General features: G+C 42.0%; 1 protein-coding gene and 1 long non-coding RNA gene across 3 annotated transcripts in view; one reads left to right on the top strand and one right to left on the bottom strand.

The window, feature by feature from the left end:
* COX10 (cytochrome c oxidase assembly factor heme A:farnesyltransferase COX10) overlaps window positions 1–9101 on the bottom strand; it is a 125195-nt gene extending 116094 nt beyond the window's left edge. For both annotated transcript variants that reach the window (XM_079798927.1, XM_079798928.1), the window contains exons 1-3: window positions 8934–9101; window positions 4762–4895; window positions 2749–3070 (exon numbers count right to left, since the gene is read on the bottom strand). In XM_079798927.1, the coding sequence (XP_079655053.1) occupies window positions 2749–3070; window positions 4762–4895; window positions 8934–8976 (499 nt within the window). In that variant the 5' untranslated portion in view covers window positions 8977–9101. The remainder of the gene's footprint in view (window positions 1–2748; window positions 3071–4761; window positions 4896–8933) is intronic.
* Window positions 9102–9772: 671 nt separating this feature from the next.
* Window positions 9773–15032, top strand: LOC307115636. The gene is made up of 3 exons (XR_013815112.1): window positions 9773–9895; window positions 11862–11977; window positions 13946–15032. It is a non-coding gene; the product is annotated as an uncharacterized lncRNA (long non-coding RNA).
* The last annotated feature ends 8420 nt before the right edge of the window (window positions 15033–23452 follow it).

Here is a 23452-nt window from a genome sequence, read left to right as displayed (position 1 = left end):
GCCAGTCATGTTGCTGGATACTTTACGTGCATTATATGATTAAATTCTTAAGTGATTTATTATTATATCTATTTTATAGATGAGGGAATTGTCTCAACAAGGTCAAGGAACCACCCGAAGTCTCACTGGCTAGTAACTGTCACAGCCAGGATCTGAACTCAAGTCTGCCTGACTTCCCAGCCATATTCTGAGTGTTGAGGAGGGAGACTTGGGCTGAGAGCAGCAAGAGAAGAGTTAGTGGAGAAGCCTTGAAAGGACGTGACTGTTCTCCGTGGAGGAAGGAGTATGGTGGGGAGGAAAACAAATGTTTCTGTGGAAGAGTCTCACCATTTCCGATTATAATGTCAGGCAGAGTTGAGGCAGGAGGCAACACAGAGGACCTGCAGACTCCTGAGCAGGTCAGGAACAGTGAAAGCAACGCCTTAGGAAAATTCCTCTGGCAGCCCTGAGTGGCATATATTGCAGTGGAAGGAGAATGAGGCAGAAAGAACAGTTAGGAGCTGGAGCAATACCTAGTCCTCATACGCCTGGACACAAACGAGGATGGTAGCTTCAGAAATGGGGATGAGTCACTACAGAGGGCTGCACTGGTGCAGCTGGAGGTTAGACTGAAGGGGAGAATGGAAAGCAAAGAATGCTGCTAAGATTTCTCCTCGAGGAGAGGTGAAGAACATTGGCTTTGCTGACAGAAATGGGACATGAGAGACTGAACCTGCAGATTGGTGCACACCGGGAAACTCCTGCTCACGGCAGAGTTCACTTCTGGCGCCCGGACGGAGGCCTTGTTTTCTGGGTGACAGCCTAGAATCACACCTTATCTAGTCCCTCTTCACATGTCATCATGACACTCAAACCAGCAGTGTAAATGACAAGGTAACGCTCTAGCAACGCGGTGACTCCTTGCTCAGCCACTGGAAAGCACTGAGACAGTTTCAAAGACACCACCTGAAATCAGGCTCACTGCTGCAGAGCTGCAGGGTGCACGTTTTACTATGATTCTGTCAAGTTCCCCATGTCCAGGTGTCATCCTCCCGAGAAAGGTTCTTTAAGTGAATTTGGTCACGAGGAACAAGATGTGTCTGGTTTGTCTCCTTTCCCCTGGATTTCAGGCTCAACTCTCTTGAAAGACAAACAAACTAATAAACAGAAACCACTCCTTCTTTGTCCGTCTCTATTCTCTACTCCCAAAGCCTCTCTGCCTCATCGGCTCACTTGCCGATTTTGACTCAACAATCTTATTTACCACTTTCTGTCCCCAGAGTACCAAATACAACTTTATCGTTTACCCATTTCTTCTCCTTTTTCTCACCCAGAAGAAATGGAGAGACCAGGTCTTCTGTCTACAGGATGCCCCAGGACATATACTCTGAACAGCATGAGCCCAGAATAAGCTCCTTCAAAGTCTAGCTATGAGATGGTATGATAATAACAAAGCTTCACCTGACTTGTAGGGGGTTGTAGTAACCAAATGACATTATTATGAGTTAACACCTAAATGCATGCAATTATTTTGGTGCAGTTTGCTACAATTAGGCAAAAAGTCTGGTTGTAAACCTCCTTTCAGAAAAGCACTCAAAACCCCTTCCTACCTGGGACAATCCCAGAGGTCCTACAAGAGGCAAACACCAGTGAGTGGGAGTCCCAGTGGCCACTGTGGTTCCACTGCACACCACGCACAGCAGTGCGGTCCATCCTGCTGTGAACTCAGACAGACAGACTCATTATTTCACTGCATCTTTAAAGGACAGCAGATGCAAAAAAAAAAAGTCAGAAATAAGCAGGATAAGTATTCCACTTTAATTGTAAATAAATGAGGATATTCTAGTACATGTTCAATACAATCCTATCTAATAATAGAGTAAAATGTAAATTACCATCACTCCGCTACACCCACGATTGGGCGGTGGGAGGCTGGGGGGCGGGACTCGGGTGGCCTATCCGGCCATCGAGAGGCACGGATCCGCTGCCACTGAGGGGGGTGGGACTCCCGCACCCTGCGACTCTCAACGGCCAGATCGAGGCCAGATCCGCGGCCGCTGAGGGGGCCTGCGCGGACACCCAGCTGCGCCTCTCAACGGCAGGGTAGCCAGGTGTCCGCGGCAGCCCCCCTCAGCGGCCGTTGAGAGGCGCAGGGGGTGGGAGTCCCGCCCCCTGCGCCTCTCAACAGCAGGGTAGCCCCCCTCAGCGGCCACGGACCATCAAAAGCGTGGGAGCTGGGTGCAGGCACCCAGCTCCCCGCGATCAAAAGCAAAAGTGTGGCAGCTGGATGCCTTTCCGCTCAAGCACCAGGCCTTTCAGAAGCCTCCACCACGCCGGAGGCTTCTGAAAGGCCTGGTGCACCAGCAGACAGGCACCCAACTCCCCGCGATCAAAAGCAAAAGCGTGGCAGCTGGATGCCTTTCCGCTCAGACACCAGGCCTTTCAGAAGCCTCCGCCACGCCGGAGGCTTCTGAAAGGCCTGGTGCACTAGCGGACAGGCACCCAGCTCCCCGTGATCAAAAGCAAAAGCGTGTAGGGGACCCTACACGTGCATGATTCAATCATGCACTGGGCCTCTAGTAATATTTATAATTCTGAGTAAATAGAATTCAGAAAATTTGACTTCAGATCTCAATTAGAGAGAAGAAATATTGAGAGAATCTGCAGTTTCAAAATATTCCTTTTGGAGCAGTAAATAAAATCAGCTTTTTGTTTAACTAAAAATAAAGTTTCAAGAAAGACTTTAACCATACCATAAAGACCAAGTACCTGTGAGTTTGATTTTGGACAGTCGAGCCAAAATTCCTGGCAAATCGTCCACACGCAGCTTCATCTCTTTCCACTGCTTTTCATCTTTTGTCTCTTTTCCCACATCCACTGAGCCTTCAATTATGGAGGCAGATTCTAGTTCTATCAATTCTGTTTCATTAGGCTTTCTGGGAAAAGATAGTGTAGAGGGTGCAAAAGGCTTCATCTCATATACTTCCGCTTTGGCTTGACTCGAAGACGATTTCTCAAGGAAAGGCGAGGCCATTGGTTCTGACTTCGGCTTTATCTGCTGGCGGAGGCTTCTGTTCAGCTGTGTGACGTACTAAATTTAAAAAGAACATGTCACTATACCAAGCCAAAATGCTCTGAAATGGTTGTTTAGTTATACCTTCTATCGGTCCGACTTTTACGGTACTTAAAAGATTTTCCTCTCACTTTATAAAACACAGGCACATGCACTAATATTAAAGTGCTTGTTACATGTTAGTCTAGACTAAGACATAAGGAGAACACAATTAATTCCTCTGCTATAGTTTTCAAATTTCTAAGAATTTAAGTTCCTTGAAATAAGATATTTTTATTTCTTGTTCATCTCTTCCAGAATGTCCCCTAATGTAGTACCAGAAGCTGGTGGTTTAACATTCAAGTACAATGAAAACGTTTTCTATAATCAAGAGCCCAAAGACCTGTTGAGTGCCATGTTCCCAGGCAAACAATGCAGTGGGGCTCAGAGGACATGCATATCCCAGGCCTAAGTGACTTACAGCAGTGTGTGTGAGGACAGGACATGGGCTTTAGAGATAGACACTCTCCATTACTTACTTGCAAAAAGTAATTACTATGAGCATTCGTGAGGCACTTCATAGTTTCATAGAGTGCATATTGTTGTAGTTTACACAATATACATATCTCATTTAAGCTTTGCAACAGTTGTTGAAGAAGATGGATCATTATTAGTATCTCTCTCTTTCACTTGCAGAGGAGGAAATTAAGGCTGAGAAATAAACTGACAGGGCCAAGAGTCAACAACCAGTTAGTTGCAGGTGGCCCTGGACATGGAACCATTAATCTGATAACTAGTTAAGAGACTTTTCCATTACACATACTAGTCTTAGGAATTACAAACTCATGAATGAATCCAAAGTTCTGTTTACATAAAAATGGCATAATATATATTTGAGTTTCTCTTCTAAATATCCATTATCCTTAAACCCCCAGCTTAAAAAGCCTGAACATCACTGGAAATTTAAATCTCTTACCAGAAGAGTTTTATAAGACTTTAAATTTTAAGTTAAAAAAAGATGAGAGGAATTTCAAAGGAGATTTTAGATTATGAATTTGCTATTATTTCATGCTTGCATAACAAGAGTTTTTTAGCTAAGATTTCTCCATTCTATGAAACTTTCTATTTGAGAAAATGTCAAATGCCCTCATTGGTAATTTAGGAAAAATTACTATGTTGCCCCTAATATCATGAACCCGACCTAGACACAGGCCTACAAGAGGACTGAGATATATTATCAATGCCAACTACAAAATGCTGAGCAAACTACTAAAAACTCAATTTGTTCAGTTCAGACATGCATGTGTTTAAAAGGCTTTTTGAATGCACTGCTAATGTAAAAAAAACAGGAGGGCCATTGTTAGAGCAATTATTTCTGTTTCACTGTTGTATTCACAGAATTTTAAAGAATTTATAAAGAAGTATAATAACAGTGCAGCTTTCTCTAATTTAAACCTAGTAAAACAATGCCGGAAATTTTCAATCTTTCTCCAAACTTAATCAGTAAGTTCAAAATCATACTTTTAAGCTCAAACACCAAAATTATCCTGGTTTCTGTTAAGAATAATCAAAGCAAGGGATTTAAGTTCTGAGTAAACTGAAGAGGACACTAAAAGTCCTTTTTAAACAGTCCTTCTTACTCCTCCTCTTGTCACGCGACTTTCTGAAATTCCCGCCAACAAATAGGGAAAGGCAGGAGCAGCAGAGCAAGGATGGTCTTCCGAACGTACCGTGCGCCTGAGGAAGGTGAAGTGCCGAAATGTAATCCACTGCTTGCTGGCGTTCCTAAAGAGGTGCATAAACCTGTGCGGGGATTTCTGCCCAGCTCTTCCTTCCAGATACCAGGCACATCCTCCTACCCCTCCTGTAACAGAGCAGAAGGGAGAAAAATGTTCAAGTGATTAATGCCTCTCACCAGTGAGGACTGCGCCTACCCAGGAGCAATGCCTGAACCATGGTAAGCAATGCATATGAGATGGGTTATAAGTTTGAAATGATCTAGTCCAGATTTGTAAATAAACACAACTTATGAGCCTTAATGATAAATCTGCAAAATTCTTCACAGGCTAGGGAAATCTTCCAGTTCAGGATCATTATGCTTTTGTTATATTAAATGCCAAAATGACCACACTATAGATATTTTTAAAAAGAAACCATAAAACAATCAGTTCAATCACTTCTATGAGTATAAAATGAGAAGCATAATTTTTCTCAATAAATAACTGCAAACTGGAAGATACATTTCAGGTTACTATTTTAGCCATATTGGGTAAGCCAAGTAAAGGGGTAGAAACAGTTCTCAATACAGTATGAGCTTATCAATCTTGTTGGGAAGAAACTATTTTTGTAGTATAGGCCTTTGGCTTTTAATCATTCTTTTAAACCTTCTTTCAAATATCAACAAATCCAACGCTCCTGTACAAGGTCTCTCTTAGACAAGCCGTCCACAGTGTAGTGGCCCAGACTTCCTTCCTCAGTCCCTCCTCCCGTGGCTTCCATGACACCAAAGGTTCCTGGCTTTCTCTGCCTCTGCTCATCACTTCTCAGCTTCCTGTCGTGTCTCCTCCTGCTGTGCCTGCCACATTCATCCCTGAGCAACTGCAATTACAGGCAAAATTTAAATCTTCAACACATTTCTAGAGTCACTAAGCCTATTTCCAACTGCTCTCTTAGTATCATGGGTGGGTTGCAATATGCTCTAAGAACACTTTATCCTCACCCATATCTCTACTCTGTCCCTATTGAAGAGAAAACCATTCCCTCAGGAACAGCTTGAATTCTTCCTTCATCATTTAATAACCATCAAGTCCAGTCAACTATGGAAGATATGTCAAATCTGTCTACTTCTTCCCATTCCTATTTTCCATCCCAATCCCTTATTTCTTACATTTGGACTATTGTAATAGTTGTAGGATTCAAGGCAGTCATCTCTACTTCAGTAATTTCCTTCCCTGTCCAACTTAAGTTGCATCAAGCAAACGGTTTTCTTCCTGAAGCACACATACATAATTACCCATCCAAACATGTAAATATGCCTCACTGCAGCAACACTGTCTCATCATCGCACTCCACACTGGTTCACCTTCATGCCCTTCGCCTGCTTACAGCGTCTTGCCTCACCTGTCAAATTTTCAGTCTCTTCCAACTATTCTATTACTTTATACTTTTTTACAGAACTTTCTAATGCAAATTGTTTCCACTGTGTATTTTAGTTCCTTGAGACTTACTTTTGCTATAACACAGCAGAGTGCTTTCCATATAACAATGAAACAATATTTGATGACTGTATCAGCCCCATAGCTTACTTGGGCTGGGGGAAGAACTCTCACTGCTCTTTGGAATGCATGCCAATTATCTTAGGAGATAAGTCACTTCTTCACTGAAAACAGATTCTCAAACCTGTTAATTATAAGATGCTTATTATCCACATAGGTGAATGTTTGTTTACCTGTGTGTGTGTGTGTGTGTGTGTGTGTGTGTAGCAGTGTGTTTTTTTTTGGGGGGGGGGGATTTCTTAAAATCAATCCTTCAATATTTCAGTTTTATTTATAATTTAATGGTGCATATTTTCCCTTTTTGGCCTTAACATTGTTCTTTAAGGTAATAGGACCTCAATATTAAATAATTGTGTCTAGAAGACATTAAGGTTTTATTGTATGGGCCTTAAATTTCAAAATCAGTTTTTAGTTCCTCAGGTCCAGTGAGAAATGCATGTTGCTGGGAGGAAAAGAATCACCTGGAAAACTCTCTCTCATGAATAGGTAGATGAAAGTGAGATTTTACAAAATGGCAGTAAGAAAAAAAACAAAACACATCTAGGAAACTGCACTTTTAAATGTTGAAAATACTTCATTTAGTCAAAACATGTTACATTTGTATGAAGTGGTGCCTAGAATGTCAAAGACATTTCAGCCCTATGTAAACAAACTTTGGTTAAAAGATACACAGGATACAATAGATACATTAAAAATCTGGAAATATGTGGCCACATCCACTATTCACCATCAACAATGAGCCATGATTGTAGGGGTTTTAAATTAGGTGAGTAGACAGGTAACTGAAGGTCCTGAATTTCCTTTTAATGACTATAAAATACTTCAATTTTTAATAGCAAATCAGACACGGCCAGTAGATACCTAATATGGTCCCAGATGACCTCTCTGTCACCCCTTCACTAGGCTACTTCCGTATCGAGCTCTTGTGGTGGATATTCCAAGTGGATCAGAGTAGGTCACACAGATCTTTTTGGCCATTATATTCACAGCTTCAAGAAGCTAAGCTGTCTATTAATTCCTTCTTACCCACGCTAAAAGACTGATCCAGCTACAAGCCAGGTGGACCACATGTATATGAAGCTCACTTCCTAGACCTGGGGAGTTCTGAACTGCCTATAGAAAACCGAAAGTACAGAACTGACAGGCAGAAAACCAGCTAGTCTGAGGAATACGAATTGGACCCTCCATACAGAGGTGATAATTCAAGCAACAAGAAAGGCTGAGTTCTCTGAGAATGAGTGTCTATAGTCAGGATCAAAGAACACTCAGTCAAGGATGGTAGAAGGTAGCAAGTAATTCAAAAAGAATCACAGGCTTTAAAAAACAAAACACTTTTCATTATGGGAAACTTCAGTCACATACAAAAGCAGAATACAATGAGCCCCGTTACCTTTCCCTCATCGTCAACAATTACCAAACCAAGGCCAATCTTGTTTCATTTATATTCCCTCCTACTTCCCACCCTCTTCCCCACTTTTGAACTAAAAGGGACCTTTGAAACTATCTAATTAAATTGCTTCATTTTATAGATGAGTAACTTCAATTCCAGAAAAGTCAGATGGTTTGCTCTGAGATCACACAGGCCAGAAAAGACCCATAAAATAACAATGCCACGAGGAAAAAGGAATGTCAGACTCACAGAGATCGATATTGCCAGTCCTGGGATTCTACCATCCCCAATAAGGACCAGCGGCAACGGGTTCCTCACATAGCCATTAGTTATCCCCCTAAACTACTGAGGGAAAAATAATTCTCAACTCCTCTCTGATACCGCCACCAGGGCAAATTTCATTCATTCACAAGTAATTACTGAGAGCCAACAATGCACACCAGGTACGGTCCTGGGCACTGGGGTCTAAGAGGGGAACCAGAGAACTGTCCCTGCCTTCACAGTGTTTATATTCCAGTTGGGAGGAACATGTGATAAACCGGTACATAAGTCAACAATTGAAGCCTGTGCTAGCCATCCTGGGAGAAACAGGATAAAGTTGAAAAGAGGGGCGGGACGGGGTAGGCGCCTCTGAAAAGGTGACATCTGAGCTAAGACCTCGCCAAGGGCCAAGAAGGCGCACTCCACCTTCCACATAAAGTTGTTACAGGTTTTTCAAGCGGGAGGATTGCAACAGGGACCACGCTGAATGGCACAAAGCTCAGAGTCAAGCTGCGGCCCGCTGCCCGCAGCTGTCATCACCGTTTTCACAATCGTCGCAGCACCACGACCCTCCACATCCCAAGAAGGCTGCGGAGCGGGGGCCCAGCGCTCCCCCGTCCTGCCTGCCGGCGGCTAGGAACTGAGGCTGGGGGAGCCAGGAGGCTCGTGGAGCGCGAAGGTTCCGCTATGTCCTCTCTCCAGCCTCCACGAGGTGCAAACCAACAGGAGCAGAGCCAGCGGCCCTCGGGCGGGACGAGGTGGCATGGGGCGCGGGGCACCAACCAGCACCGCAGAGCCAGCCCAGACCCCAGCTCCGCGGCCCCTCCGCTTCAGGCTACTCCAAAGGTCACACCCCCACCGGTGCTCAGCCGACCTCGCCAAGGGCTCCCAAGGTTGCAGCCAGCCACAACCAGGTGTAGTACGTGCCAAAAACAAGGGAATTTTCCCAAAGTCGTGCCCGAGGGCGGTGCAGTACCTGTCAGGAGGCGTGAGGAGAGAGTGTGGGAGGAGGTGGCCATCACGCACGAGTCTGGCCGCTCTCCGGGGGCCCCGTGTCCTCTCTCCTCACCGGCTGCTGGGCGCCGCCATCTTCCTTCCCCGCCCCGTACGGGAAAGGGGCTTCCGGTGCGTCACTTCCGGGGGCGGAACGCGGAAGTAAAGGACTGTGCTTGCGGACCTGGGGGACGGGACCCGCGCGGCCGCGGCACTGAAGGTCGGAGGCCGGAGGGACTTGCAGGAAACGCGAGGCGCTCGGGCGGCTGCGGCCCCCGGAAGGGGCCGTAGCGGACGGCGGGCCCGCGCCTCCGCCCCGAGGTCGGCTGGTGTTCCCGGGCCGCTGCGGGAGAGCCGGGCGACGGGCTGGGCCTGGCTGCGGAATGCTCGCGGGCGGTTCAAAGGTGCTTGGGGATCCTTGTTGGTGCCCGAATCGCCAAGAGGAAGTGGTTCTTGGGACGTAGCTTCCACCCTCCAGTCTGATCGCAGTTACAGCTTTACTATGTTCGCTGTCAAGTGGGAGGACCGACGTACCGGGGGTTGCGTGTTCCTGGCACCCCCGGGAAGGCGGCTGTCGGAGCATCTTAAAATGAAGCGGGTGCGCACAGCGGTTCAGATTTCGGGCTCTGGAGTGAGATCTGCCTTTGAGTCCTGGCTCCACCCCCTGACCTGTGACCTGCCTGAGCTAATTGCTCAAGCCCTCTGAACCTAATAGCCGTGCAGCGGGAATAAGAATACTGTATGTGTTGTAGATGGTTGGGAGAATGAAATCGTGTCTCTCCGGGGGTTGCCAGGTGCCTGCACATATAAGACCTAGTAAATTGTCACTTGTGTAGTGATTACTGGGGTAGATCTCAGCAGCCCTCCCCTCTGTTCTCTTGTGTGGGTTCCACAACTAAAATACACGGAAGAAAAAAGACGCAGCCTTTGAAAAAGAACAAACAGGTAACTGGGATTTGTAAGGGGAATTTCTGTCTGTCTGCAAGGGTAAAGTGGTAGTATTTTGGCTCACCTTGGTCAACAAACACAAGGTTGCCCTGATTCTGTGGGAGCTTGCTGTGTACCAGCAGGGGGGAGGGGCTTGCCTGGTGGGGAGTGTGGTGGGACAGAGACAGCAATCCCGTGGAGCTGGGCCAGGCAAGGCCTCAGAGATTTAAACTCGGTACTCCATTGGAGGAACAGTAGATTTTTTCTTACATGCAAGGAAGGGAGAAGACACACCATGGAGAGAAAGAAAGCATTAAATGCTATGTTAAAAGTTCTGAAACTCCTTACAATTTTCCATGTGTTTTTATGAACATGTGACGTTTATATCTGCAGCAAACATTATCCTCTTTGTGAATAACATGTTAAGGCTCAAAGAGGTTTAAGTGATCCGTCCAAAATTACCTAGCTGCCGAGTTCCATACCTGTGACAGTGTTACTTCGCCATGCCATTCACCCAAGCATCGTGAAGGGTTCACAGCTTCTGTGATTTATAAAGCACAGTAGTTCAATCTTGGCTGCCTGTCACAATCACATATAGAACATTAAAAATTACAGATGTCTGAGCCACCTCCAGACCTATTAAATCAGAAGGGGTGTGGAATGAATGGAAGGAACTTGTACTTTTCTTTTTAAAGCACCACAAGTATTTGGGCACATAACTGAGACTTACTGGAGTTCAGATTTATTTATTTTTATTAACTTGACAACACAGTTATGTCTAAAATGTTGATTAACATGAATATTTTATTTCATCTACTCAGAAATCATGAATTCCCAAATTTTGACAAGGGGTTTAATAGACATTGTCCCCCGTTGGCCAACATATTTTTCCTTCATTTAAAATCTTTTCTAAATACAGGGCCATGGTCTGATTAAGTACACAAATGAATGCATAGGTTATTATTTATTGAGAGGAACCAGAGTAAATGTTTTATGGGAGACATGCCTAAAAGACTAGTGCATTCTGGCTTGATTGGTCAGAAAATGCATTCATCTATGTAATATTTGTAGTTAGCCTATGTCAATAGTACCAAAGCATACTCTCCTGAAAAGTAATCCCTGAAGCTACTTCTGGAAAGAAGAGGTTCATGGTCACATACATTGCTATGACTTCATGTATCTGCAAGGAGGCTGCGGAAACGAGGAACGCAGTGATTCCCTGGGCCAGTCACCTGCCCTCACTGTGGACCTAGACTTGTTGCTGTTCTGAGGACCGTGAAAACTTGGGAAATCCTAGTCTTACGCACACACACACAAACACATATGATCAAACAATTTTGGAGATTGGAGTATATTCGTAAGGACAATTTTTATTTTAAGGTGAAGCAGATTTCCTGGTTTCAAACTATCTTGCTTCATTAGACTAACTTTTCCTGGACAAGTTCCCTTAGAAAATTCCTTATATAAGCTCTGCCTCATAATAGGGCTTGATATCCATAAGCTCGAACTCAGTTCATAAAGATTTAGAAACTGAGGCCCAGACAGGTAGGTAATATACTCTAATTGATAAAACTGCCTCCAGACATCCAAGCCAGAATCTTTTACATCTCATTGTCTTTATTGTCCCTTGTTCTACCCGTAACGTTTTCACAATGAAATGATGTAGGTCTCACAATTACACATCTTAACTTTGGATTTTTGAATATGTACATTTCAAATAAAATGTATTGTGTAGGTTATGTTTTTAATTATCTGTTTATTTTGTTAGTATTGCTATGAAAATAGATATATTATAAAGAATTAAAAACATTTTTAGCTGACAGCATAATTTTAGTTATAATTATTGAAAGTTGAGTCGTAGCATTTAATTTTATGTTAATGTCATTAACTATAATTATCACTTGCTTATATATTTTATTTTACTTTTTGGTTAATCCTCACCTGAGGTTATTTTTTCATTTACTTTTTTCTTTTTCTTTTTTAGAGTGGAAGGGAGGGGGAGAGACAGAGAGAAACATTAATGTGAGAGAGACACATTGATTGGTTGCCTCCCGCACACACCGTCTGTGACCGGGGCCCAGGATGGAGCCTACAACCCAGGTCAGTGCCCTTGACCAGAATGGAACCCAGGACCCTTCTGTCCATGGGCCAACACTCTATCCACTGAGCCAAACCAGCTAAGTCTGCTTATGTATTTTTAAACAAGATTCTAAATAATCAATATAAAGCTTTGTATCTTACCTTTTAAAAATTGATGTTATCAAACGTTGCCTAGATAATGGCTCCTCTTATTTTCCTTTAATGTTTTAGCACTTATTTAAAAACCAAGCTGTTTTTGAATCCAACTTTGTTCTGTAGTGGATTTGTTGCAAAATTTGAAATAAAATTTCTTCTTGAGAGTCTTTCTACATGTATTGAATTTTATACCATATGACAGGACTTCTGAGTAGATGCTAACTCTTTCAAAGTCCAGAATAAAGACTACATTCCCAGCCCCGCTTGCAGCTTGGTGTGACTTTGTGACTACTTCTGATCAATGGGGATGTAAGCAGAAGTGTTGTGTTTAACTTCTAGTTTCCTTAACAGTAGAGAGCAAGTCTTTCCTTGCTTGCTATGGAACTGCCTTACTAGCCTTGGGCTGATGACATGGGGGAAATAAAATTCTCCCTTGTTAACACACTGTTACTTTAGGTTTTCTGCACTAATATGCCTGGCTCATGGTCAGCTCAAAAAATGATAGCTCTCACCATTAAATGATTCCCTATATGCTTCAAAAAGCAAAAATAAGATGTTAGTAATTTTTAAGAAATATTTTGAGAGGGAAAATTTGGGATTGTGCTATTCAAAAATGTGTTGTAATAAAACAGCTTGATGAAGCTTATGGAACTCAGAATCTAGAAAAAGAAAAGTTGTTTGTTTTTGTTTTTTAAAAAAAATAAGGATTTGCATGTTCTTTCTATGCTGTTTAGGAATGAGGGCACATGAGTTTATACCGCAGGCCCCAATTTGTTAGACACAAGACTTGTGTTGTGGAGATTGCTGCTAAAGATCGTCGGCTTCCCTCACCGGTGGTCACCACACTCATTTCTCACCAGTAGCTTTTGCTGCAGAGTTGACTTTGCATAACATTCTTCAGGATGAGGGTACCCCATCCTCAAAAAAGAGAGCTAACTTTGATAAAGTACCAGGCTATTCTGGGCATGTTACGAAGAGTCAAGCTTTTGGAGAGAGGTCAAAGGGATTAAAATATTGGGTTTTGATTTCACATCTCTTTGGATTCAGTCTCTGGAGATTCCTGGCCTTTAGATTTTCCTCCCTTGAAATATATTCCTCACCCCTACCCATCACTTTGTTTTTTAATCCTCACCCCAGGATATGTTTTTATTGATTTTAGAGAGAGAGAAATATTGATCTGTTGCCTCCTGTATGGGCCTGGACTAAGGATCAAACCCGCAACCTTTCGGTGTACAGGACGATGCTCCAACCAACTTAGCCACCCAGCCAGGGCCCCACCCATGACTTCTAATGGTTCTTCCCCTGGTGCCATGATTTTGGGAGTGGGTGGTGGTAAGTTAGGCCTGGGTGTGCTTCTTGCTTGAGAGAGGTCCTCTGCTTTGAAAGGGGGCCCTGGGAAAACGTGCTACTCAGGCTTCTTCTAGGCAGATGGGATCTGCCCTTCTGGTCCTTTAGGGGTGTGGCAAAGGCAGGTTAGGGGTAGGGAAGCATAGACTGTTTATTTCATAAGGACTGTGCCTTTGGCTGTCTGTCTTCATGACAATGCTACTGAGTCAAGTCCAATCAGAAGACAGAAATCACACCAATTACCTGAACAGAGAATTTAACATAAAGATTAGCACATATAAAGTTGTTACCTAAGTAATTGGAAGGGTAAAAGGAAAACTGGTGTCACAGATGTACAACTACAGGAAGCAGTTACCACTTCTACAGCTGGGGGACCGAAAGCGAAGTCAGGAGTATTACAGTTGAGAAACAGACGAGCAGGGGCATGTGCCGCTGGTGCTGTGGTCTTTGAGGGAGACCTGGCCAAGCTGGTTGTCTGTGTTTTAGAAAAACTGTCCCCTGGGCTCAGCTTCGGCTACTGGAGTGAAGAAGCATTGGGCTGAGCTGCACAGGCACTGCAAGCAGACGGGAAGCAGGCGGGAGGAGAAAGCTCCCACTCCATGCCCCAGTCTTGCACCATTGCTGGCCCTTACCTGCAGAGCCAAAAGGTGAGCTTTCAGGAGTGCGGTCTGCAGACCGGAAGCTTCAGCACCACTAGATGCAATAGAAGCGTGGCTTTGGAGCCAGAGCAGGTAACCCCATTGGGTTCTTATTTGAATGGATGTTTCACTGAGTGTACAGATTAAAGTTTACAAATCAGCCTCCTCTGAGCTTGAATAGCTTAAATCAGTGCCTGGTGTCTCGTAACAATTCTAAGGTGACCACTAACAACAGGATAGGATCCTAGTCCAAGATCACTCCCATGAGACATTGCACCTCAGCTGTAACCTGCCACTAGGTTTCCATCCCAGGGCTCGCTTCTGTCCATGGCTTGGGGTACCAAAAGGGAGAAGTGCAGTCCAGGGATGCTGAAGTCAGCCAGTCCCAGGAGCTGAATCATTGCTCTACGTCAGAGGAATCTGGATCACATGTGCCTGATTCTCTTCCATATTTACAGCTTGGGGTGGCCACATTACTCAGTTTTGCCTAGAGAGCTAGGAGGAGAAACCTGCTGGCAAGGCTTCTGGGGGTAATTCATTTACTGCTTAAACAGCGGGCATGCTTTCCCGATTTATTCTCAGGAAGCAGGGCTGAGAGTGTAATTTCGGACACCGAGGCAGCCACCTTGAACTCTGACGTGACAAGCCTGAGGACAGCGAGCACGCTGAGACGGCACCGTGGAAAACAGAGCCGGTCCTGATGAAATGGCCGAGCCACTGCCCAGGTCCGGACATCCACCTGCAGACTTACCGCTACAAGCGTATCGTTATGCTCAGGCTGCCGTTTGGTTTCCTGTTCACTGCTTCCTGGCCATGCATCTCTCCGGGACAGGATTGCTGAGCAGCCTGGCCTCAAGCTCGCTGAAGGCAGAGGACATGGAGACACAACTGCAGTCATGTCAGATAGCTAGGAAGCATGTCCTGTCTCACAAAAGTAAAGGACATCTGAGTATGGTGCCTGTTTCCAATACGATAGGATACACAGTGATGTAAATAACACAAAAATAAAAGAAGCTATTTTGTGCAGATTCATTTCCTGTCTTGTTCCTTTGTTCTATACTGTGCCCAACTCCCTTGATGATGTCAAAATGTCCCGCTTTCCCACATCTCTTTCCTGGTTCCCTCCTCAGCCTAGTGAAGAATATGGTGAAATGTTCTAAGGGGAGCAGGTAACATGTCCTATTGGGCACTAGGTGGAGGAAATCATAACCCATAAATATCCTTAAATACACAATTTTTATTTAGCTACTAGGAACTCTTAAAAATGTCTTACGTATTCTGGTAAATGACCCATCAATATTATCAAAATAGAGAATTCTAAAATACAAGAAGACTTACTAAAGGCAAATTAATAAGAGAATTCCAGAAAAGTTATTGTCCAAACAATAAGCTCCTGGGAAAGCATGGGCATCACATCTTTTTTAACGTTCGGGACTAGCTCTCATCTGTGGTTATTCTTTCTCTCTGCATGTGTATATTTAAGACAATAGCAGAAAGTGAAGATGTTGATTTCTTTTTTATAAATGCCAATGCATATTTGCAAATATACCATTTGTTTAGCACCTACGGTGGTGTAGGAAATGCTTTATCATGACATCTCATTCACTTCTCACAACAACCCTGAGGCAAGCTATTCCCATTTTAGATGAAGAATTCGAGGCCTTAAAAGGTTAAATAATCTTTGCATCGGTAGAAAGTGAGTGCTCCAGCTAGAATGTAATCCTGTCTGATTCCAGAGCATGTGTTCTCAATCCTAACACTGGACTGTCTCCCATATTTTATATATTATAGAGTCCTCATTATCTGGCATTTTTTCATACCAGTCTAGAGTTTCGCATTTCATCAAACTAGTAAAGTTATTGAAGTTCGGCCTCAAAAAATTACTTGATTTTACCTTTTCTGACTTGGGTTCAATTTCCTTTGACCTCAGTTTCCATATTTGTAGAACAGAAATACCAATATCAATGTAATAGAACAGGTTTATGACTTAAATTATGTTGTACTTTCAATACTTAATGAGAGTTCATTTCTGGACACCTTCACATAATACTCATTCCAGAGGCCTACCCACAACCTACTGAATCAAAGTCTTTGGGGGTGGGCCTGGAATGTAGTTAAGAAACAATATTATTTTATAAAAATCACATAAGCTTTGCATAAAAATGTCAAGAGTACAGAAAAAGAAAGCATTTCCAGGAGAGAAGGCTACTCAAGGAAGGTGATGGTGGTGGAGACAATATTGATAACAACCATTCTACTTATTGGATGTTCCCTACCTGCCAGAATTTACAGATCATCTCATTTAATCACATTTAACCTTTCAACCTTATAGCTAACATGTTCTTCACATTTTTTTAGGTAAACTAATTGAAGCTCAAGGTCTTTGAGACAACTATATTAGTTTCCTAGGGCTGCCATAACAAAAACCATAAACCAAGTGGCTTAAAACAACAGGTGCGTATTGCCTCCCATTAAGGAGTGGGCAGCGCCATGCTCCCTCAGAAACCTCTAGTGGGGGGATCTTCCTTGCTTCTTCCTGCTTCCTGTAGCCTCCTGGGCTTGTGGCAGCAAACTCTAACTTCTGTCTCTGTCTTCACATGGCTTTCTTCTGGTCTCTGTCTTCACAAGGCATCCTGCATGTGCGTGTCTGTGTCCACATTTCCCTGTCATAGGACATGAGTTCTATTGGGTTAGGGACCACCCTAATGGCCTCATCTTAATTTGATTACATCTGCAAAGATCCTATTTCTAACTAAGGTCACATTCACAGGTACTGGGGTAAGGATGTCAACATATCTTTTTTTTTTGGGGGGGGGGCGGGGGGAGAGGGGAGAAGATTCATCCCATAACACTATCCAAGGATACAATGGCTAGTAAAGTGTGGAATTAGATTTGAACTTAGGTTTTGCTAGAATCTGGCCCCTTGGCCACCAGCAACTACAAATCCTATCTCAGTGGACTGCACTTGGGGAAAGTGCATTGCAATGCCTTGAGAAAGGGGAAGGTATAATACGTAAAACAATCTTGAAACAATCCATTAGAAACTTATTTACAAGAACACAAAACCTTGGGTTGGTCTCAGACATTTCCTCTGCAGCAGTTAGATGCCAAATGACTCCACAGGGTTTTGAGGGGGAAAGTTATGAGCTAAGAACTTTATACCCAGCAATTTGTCTTTCAGTGGGCCGGGCAGGCATCCTCAGAAACGTAAGGGCTCAGAAAATATTCCACTTGTTGAAAATCTATTTGAAGATACATTCCAGTGGTTCATAGGGTTTAGGATTATATAGACCAGAAAAAAGTTCAAGAATAATTTAGAAACCAACATAGGAGTGCCAACATTTAACTTTATAAAGGGGTTTAAAACAAATCACACTACCATCTGTAGTGTACATATAATCACTTCAGAAAAGATAATGTTAATGCCAAAAATATTAAAAGGACATAATCTGATAGCTGTTTAAATTGAATAGTTTAGTTTTCAAAAAAAAACAAAAACAAAACACCATTCGGGTTTAATATATTTCACCCCAGAATAGTGAAAAACGTTTTCCATAGATAAGATCTCATCCGTGAATGGGTGTTTGGCAACCAGGAACCGACAGAGACACAAGGACGACATCAACTGAAAGTGACTGGCTAGCATTCGTGATTTATGCAACCGAGGGAAAAATATTATTTGAAACGGACTGTAATCATTTCCATTTTCTGGGGAAGGTTTCCGTGGGAAAATAAATCTCTGCATTGCTACTCCCTGCCACATGCGGAGGTTGGAGGAGGGGAGAGAGAAGATAACTTGTTCCCTCAACCGACATCTGGGTTTCCATTCAGTCTTTTCCAAGTTCTCCTGAAAACATCCGTGAAAGGACCACTCGTTTAAAAGGATGTTTGCACATGTCATTAATTCCCCTTCTCAAATTCTCTCTGAGAAGAACGCCTGCATTTGAAACCGGGGGTAGCACCCATTTGGCTGTAATTTCTAAAAATTTCTGCAAATTAGAGTTTAGGTGAGGCCAGATTGAGAAAAGAACCCATCCACCCATGATTCATGGCATATAAAGGATGAGACTCTTGTAGGGAGGAAGAGAGGGGCCAGTAAGTCAGCAAAATTCAATCAATACTTCCCTCCTCGAACTTGGAGCGAGAGGGGCTGGGCGCCAGGACAAACAGAACCTGGGAGTGAATGTCTCAGGTACAGACACAGAGGCTGCTTGAAGTGTTCAATCACATTCAGACTTGGAAGGAGTTCCCAGGCTAAGTAACGCAGGGCAGCTGCGAAGCTGGCTCCCAACTGAGGAAGTGGGTTCCAGTGGGGAAGCACTGCCTTGGAGCCCTGCCCCGAGCCCTGGCTGAGTGTGAGCTGGAACTACAGCCAGAAATAGAAGCTGCGAGGCGCAGCCGGGAAGCTCCTACGCCCTATCTATTCCCTTCCTCACCCATCGCTATAAAGTAGTAAGATGGTAAGCCACACTGTGATTTCCCCTGTCACAGGAACAACCAAGATATCAACATTTAGACAGGAACGGAATAAGAAATTTGCAACCTTTACTGAGGGACTGTACTATGGTGACAAATAAATCCTCAAATCGACATGACATGACACACACAAGGTTTACCTCTTGTTCACTTAAAGCTTGATGCGGGCTGTGTGACACGCAGCACGGCCATCCTCCAAGCAACAGCTGGCAGATCCAGGCTGCTTCCCTCCTGTGACTCTACATTCCAATACGTGGCCTCGGCAGTCACTACCTTAGAGGGAGCGAGAGTGTGAAGGACTCGCCTTACTCTTAATTCCCTGATCACAAATGGCAAATGTCTGTTATATTTCCAGCCCATCAGTCAGAACCAATCAAATGCCACTGATATAACTGCGATATAAGGGCATCTCCAAACTGTAGGTGAGCAGTGAAATATACAAGTACTCCTCTACCACAGGAACATAAAAGAAGAAGAAAATGAAAGATATTAGGAGAGATATGTAATGAAGTTAATTCTCTCTAATTTAATCTATGGCTATAATATAATCCCAGTCACAGTACCTAATAAAACGATTCTAAAGTTTTTCAGGAATAATAAATGAACAAGAATAGCCAAGAAAAGTTCAAAAATAAAACAGAATAAGGTAGGTCTGTCTGCTAAGGTGTTAAATTGTACTGTAAAGCTCCAACAGCTAAAATAACTTGGTGGTACTTGCCCAAGAGTAGAGAGTAAGATCACTGGAACAGGATAAAAGTCCAACAATAGACCAAAGAAAATATAAGCATTTGGCCTATTTAGCTAAGGGTGGCATGCAAAATTAGTATGGAAAAGAGTGCTTACATTAAAACAGCTAGGACCACTGAATCTCACTTGGGAGAAAAAAATGTTATGTCTATACCTCACAATTTCCCAAAATTTATTTCAGGTGGATTAAAAAACTGAAATGCATTAATAGAAGAAAATCTAAGCTTGGGAAGGATAAACTTAAGCATGTCTTAAATAATAGAATCCAGAAAAATGAAGATACATACATTTTTAACCTAAAAATTTATAACTTTTTTTTTGTGTCCAAAACAACTAATCAAGTTAAAAGACAACTAATCAAGTTAAAAGGCAACTAACCAAGTTAAAAGGCAATAAAAATGAGTAAGGAATTGTACCACATATGACAGACAAGGGAGTACTACTCTTAAAATGTGAAATAAATAATAAATGTACAAAATTACAGGGACAGAATGAACTCAGTGCTGTTAGGGTGCAGAATGAGGAGGGTGTAAATTTGTATACTCTCTCTGGAAGGCAGTTTGTATTAAAAGCCTCAAAAAGTTCATATCTGTGCATTCTACTTCAAAGATTTTAACCTAAGGAAATAATAATAAATTTGTAAAAAGAATTATTTATTAGCTCATTAGAGCAAAATTTGAAAACAACCTCTTAAATGTCCAGTAACAATACTTGGTAAATACAAAATGATATGTATTGACTGAATAAATTGCTTTATGTCCACATTGTAAATATTTTGTAAAGGTAAGGTTGTTTATAGGTATTAAAATGTTCATAGACTATACTTGAATAAACAAAACCGTTACCTATAGTATGTTCCTATTTTAATTTTGACGAGTATTATATACATTAAAAATTCTACAATCAATGATCCAAGATGGTGGTGAATCTGGAGATGCAAAGTTGGTATAATATCTGCAAATCAATAAATGTGATAGATCACATAAACAAGGTTCATATCAATACATGCATAAAATCAGACAGCCATTTGGATAAAAACTCTTAGCAAAGTGGAAATAGAGGGAGCATACCTCAGTGTACTAAAGGCCATATATGACAAACCCACAGCAAACATCATACTCACTGGGCAAAAACTACAAGCATTTCCCTTAAAATCTGGAACAAGACAAGGATATCAGCTTTTACTATTCTTTTCAACATAGTGCTGGAAGTCCTAGCCACAGTGATCTGACAAGAAGGGATAAAAGGCATCCAAATTGAAAAGGAAGAAGTAAACTGTCATTATTTGCAGATGACATAATACCGTATGTAGAGAACCCTAAAGATTCCACCAAAAATCTACTAGAACTGATAAATGAATTCAGTAAAGTAGCAGGAGACAAAATAAATATCCAGAAATTGATTGCATTTTTAACATATTTTTATTAATTTCTGAGAGGAAGGGAGAGGAAGAGAGAGATAGAGACATCAATGATAAGACGGAATCATTGATTGGCTGCCTCCTGCACGCCCCCTACTGAGGATCAAGCCCGCAACCTGGGCATATGCCCTTGACCAGAATCGAACCTGGGACCCTTGAGTCCACAGACCAATGCTCTATCCACTGAGCCAAACCAGCTAGGGCTTGATTGCATTTTTATACACCAATTATGAACTATCAGAAAGGGAAACTAAGGAAACAATCCCATTTACCATTGCATCAAAAAAAACATAAAACAAAAACAACACAACACCTAGGAATAAATATAACCAAGAATGTAAAAGACCTGTACTCAGAAAATTATAAGAAACTGAAGAAATAAATTGAAGAAGATACAAATAAGTGGAAGCATATACTGTGTTCATGGATAGGAAGAATTACAATAATTAAAATGTCCATACTACCCAAAGCAATTTATAGATTCAATGCAATTCCTATCAAGGTTCTGCTGGCGTATTTCACAGAAATAGAACAAATGTTCCAAAAATTTATATGGATTCTCAATAGATACCAAATAGCCACAGCAATCTTGAGAAAGAAGAACAAAGTTGGAGGACTCATGCTACCTAATATCAAACTGTACTACAAGGCCATAGTAATCAAAACATCATGGAACTAGCATAAAAAGAGACATATAGATCAATAGAACAGAATAGAGAGCCCAGAATTAAACCCAGGCCTTTATGGTCAGTTAATATTTGAGAAAGGAGGCAAGAACATACAATGGTGTAAAGATATACCTCACAATTTCCCAACATTTATTTCAAATAGTGTTGAAGAAATTGGACAGATATGAACAAAAAATAAAAAATAAAACTAGACCACCTTTTTAAACCATTAACAAGAATGAGCTCAAAATAGATTAAAGACTTAAATATTAAACTCAAAACCTTACAAATTCTAGAAGAAAATGTAGGCAGTAAAATCTTGAACATCTATCTTTGCAATATTTTTCCTGACATATCTTCTCATGTAAAGAAAACAAAAGAAAAAATAAACAAATGGACTACATCAAACTAAAAAGTTTTTGCACAGCAAAGGAAACTATCAACAACATGAAAAGACAACCCACTGAGTGGGAGAACATATTTGTCAATGATATATGTGATAAGGGGTTAATATACAAAATCTATAAAGAACTCAAAAACTAAACACTAAAAAACAAACAATCCAATTAAAACATTGACAGACAACTATTCAAGTTGAATAGACTGAATAGACACTTCTCTGAAGAGGACATACAGATGGCCACTGGACATATGAAAAGATGCTCTTAATTACCAGAGAAATGCAAATTAAAACCACAGTAAGATATCACCCCAATGTTCATTGCAGCATTAATTACAATAGCCAATATTTGGAAGCAGCCCAAATGTCTATCAGTAGATGAGTAGATAAAAAAGGAATGGTACATTTAAACAATGGAATACTACTCAGAATAAAAAAAGAAGGATATCTTATTTCTTGAGACAGCATGGATGGGACCTGGAGAGTATTATGCTAAGGGAAATAAACCAGTCAGAGAAAGACAAGTACCATATGATTTCACTTACATATGGAATCTCATGAACACAATAAACTAACAAACAAAATGGAAACAGACTCATAGATACACAAAACAGACTGACAGCTGTCAGAGGGGAGGGATTTGGGAAGCTGGGTGAAAAAGGTAAAGGGATTAAGCAAACAAAACAAAACTAAAAAGCAAAAAAAAAAAAACCATCATAGACACAGACAACAGTATGGTGATGACCAGAGGGAAAGGGGACTGGGGAAGCTGGAAGAGTATAAAAGGAATAAATTGTGATTGAAGGAGACTTGACTTGGGGTGGTGAGCACACAATACAATATATAGATGATTTATTATAGAATTGTACACCTGAAACAAATAATTGTATCAACCAATACGTTCAATAAAAATAAAAATGCTACAGTCATATTCAAAATTAACAGTGGTTACCTCTGGTTGGTAGAATTAAGGCAATTTTTAATCTTCCTTTTGATTGTCTGTGTTTTAAAAATACTATACAATAAGCATGTCTTAATTAAGAAATGGTGAAGGTGGAGGAAAGAGACTGTGGGCCGCCCGGAGCGCCCACGCCAAGATCTGAAGCATGGGCCAAGAAAGGAGGAGGTCTGTTTTGGCCTTGCGGCTGCTGAAAACACACGCATTTCAGAGTTGGCTGCATACTTTGTGGTCGCTTTGTATTCCAAGGGCTGAGTTTGCAAACAAGCTTAGCAAAGTACAGCGTGTGCCCCTTCAGGTGGTTTTGGGAGCTCCTCAGGTATGAGTAACACTAGCCCATTGATCTCTGGATGAGTTGCATGGAGCGCTGAGGTGTTGACAGAACCTGAGCTGAGAACAATGTTTATTTATATCTGCACACAATAATTCATGTCTCTCTAAATCGAGAACTTTCTCCTAATTTGCTCACCGTGTGCAAACATTTGCAGTTCTCTCCACTGGTGACGCCTGGTTTGGTTTGGCTGGACTTGTGCAAACAAAAAGGAACATAAGACAGTGAATGGAGCTGAATGTTCTGATTCATACATGAAAAGGGAACATTTGCTTATGCTGATATATGTTGGAAATGGTAAGAACTCTCCACTTCTATTTTGCACCATTACAACTAATTAATAACTGCTTTGTTT

The sequence above is a fragment of the Cnephaeus nilssonii genome (genome assembly GCF_951640355.1).
Source record: "Cnephaeus nilssonii genome assembly, chromosome: 19".
In the NCBI taxonomy this organism is placed as follows: Eukaryota; Metazoa; Chordata; class Mammalia; order Chiroptera; family Vespertilionidae; genus Cnephaeus; species Cnephaeus nilssonii.
Note: the sequence above shows the minus strand (reverse complement) of the source record. Positions and strands in the feature narration are given on the sequence as shown.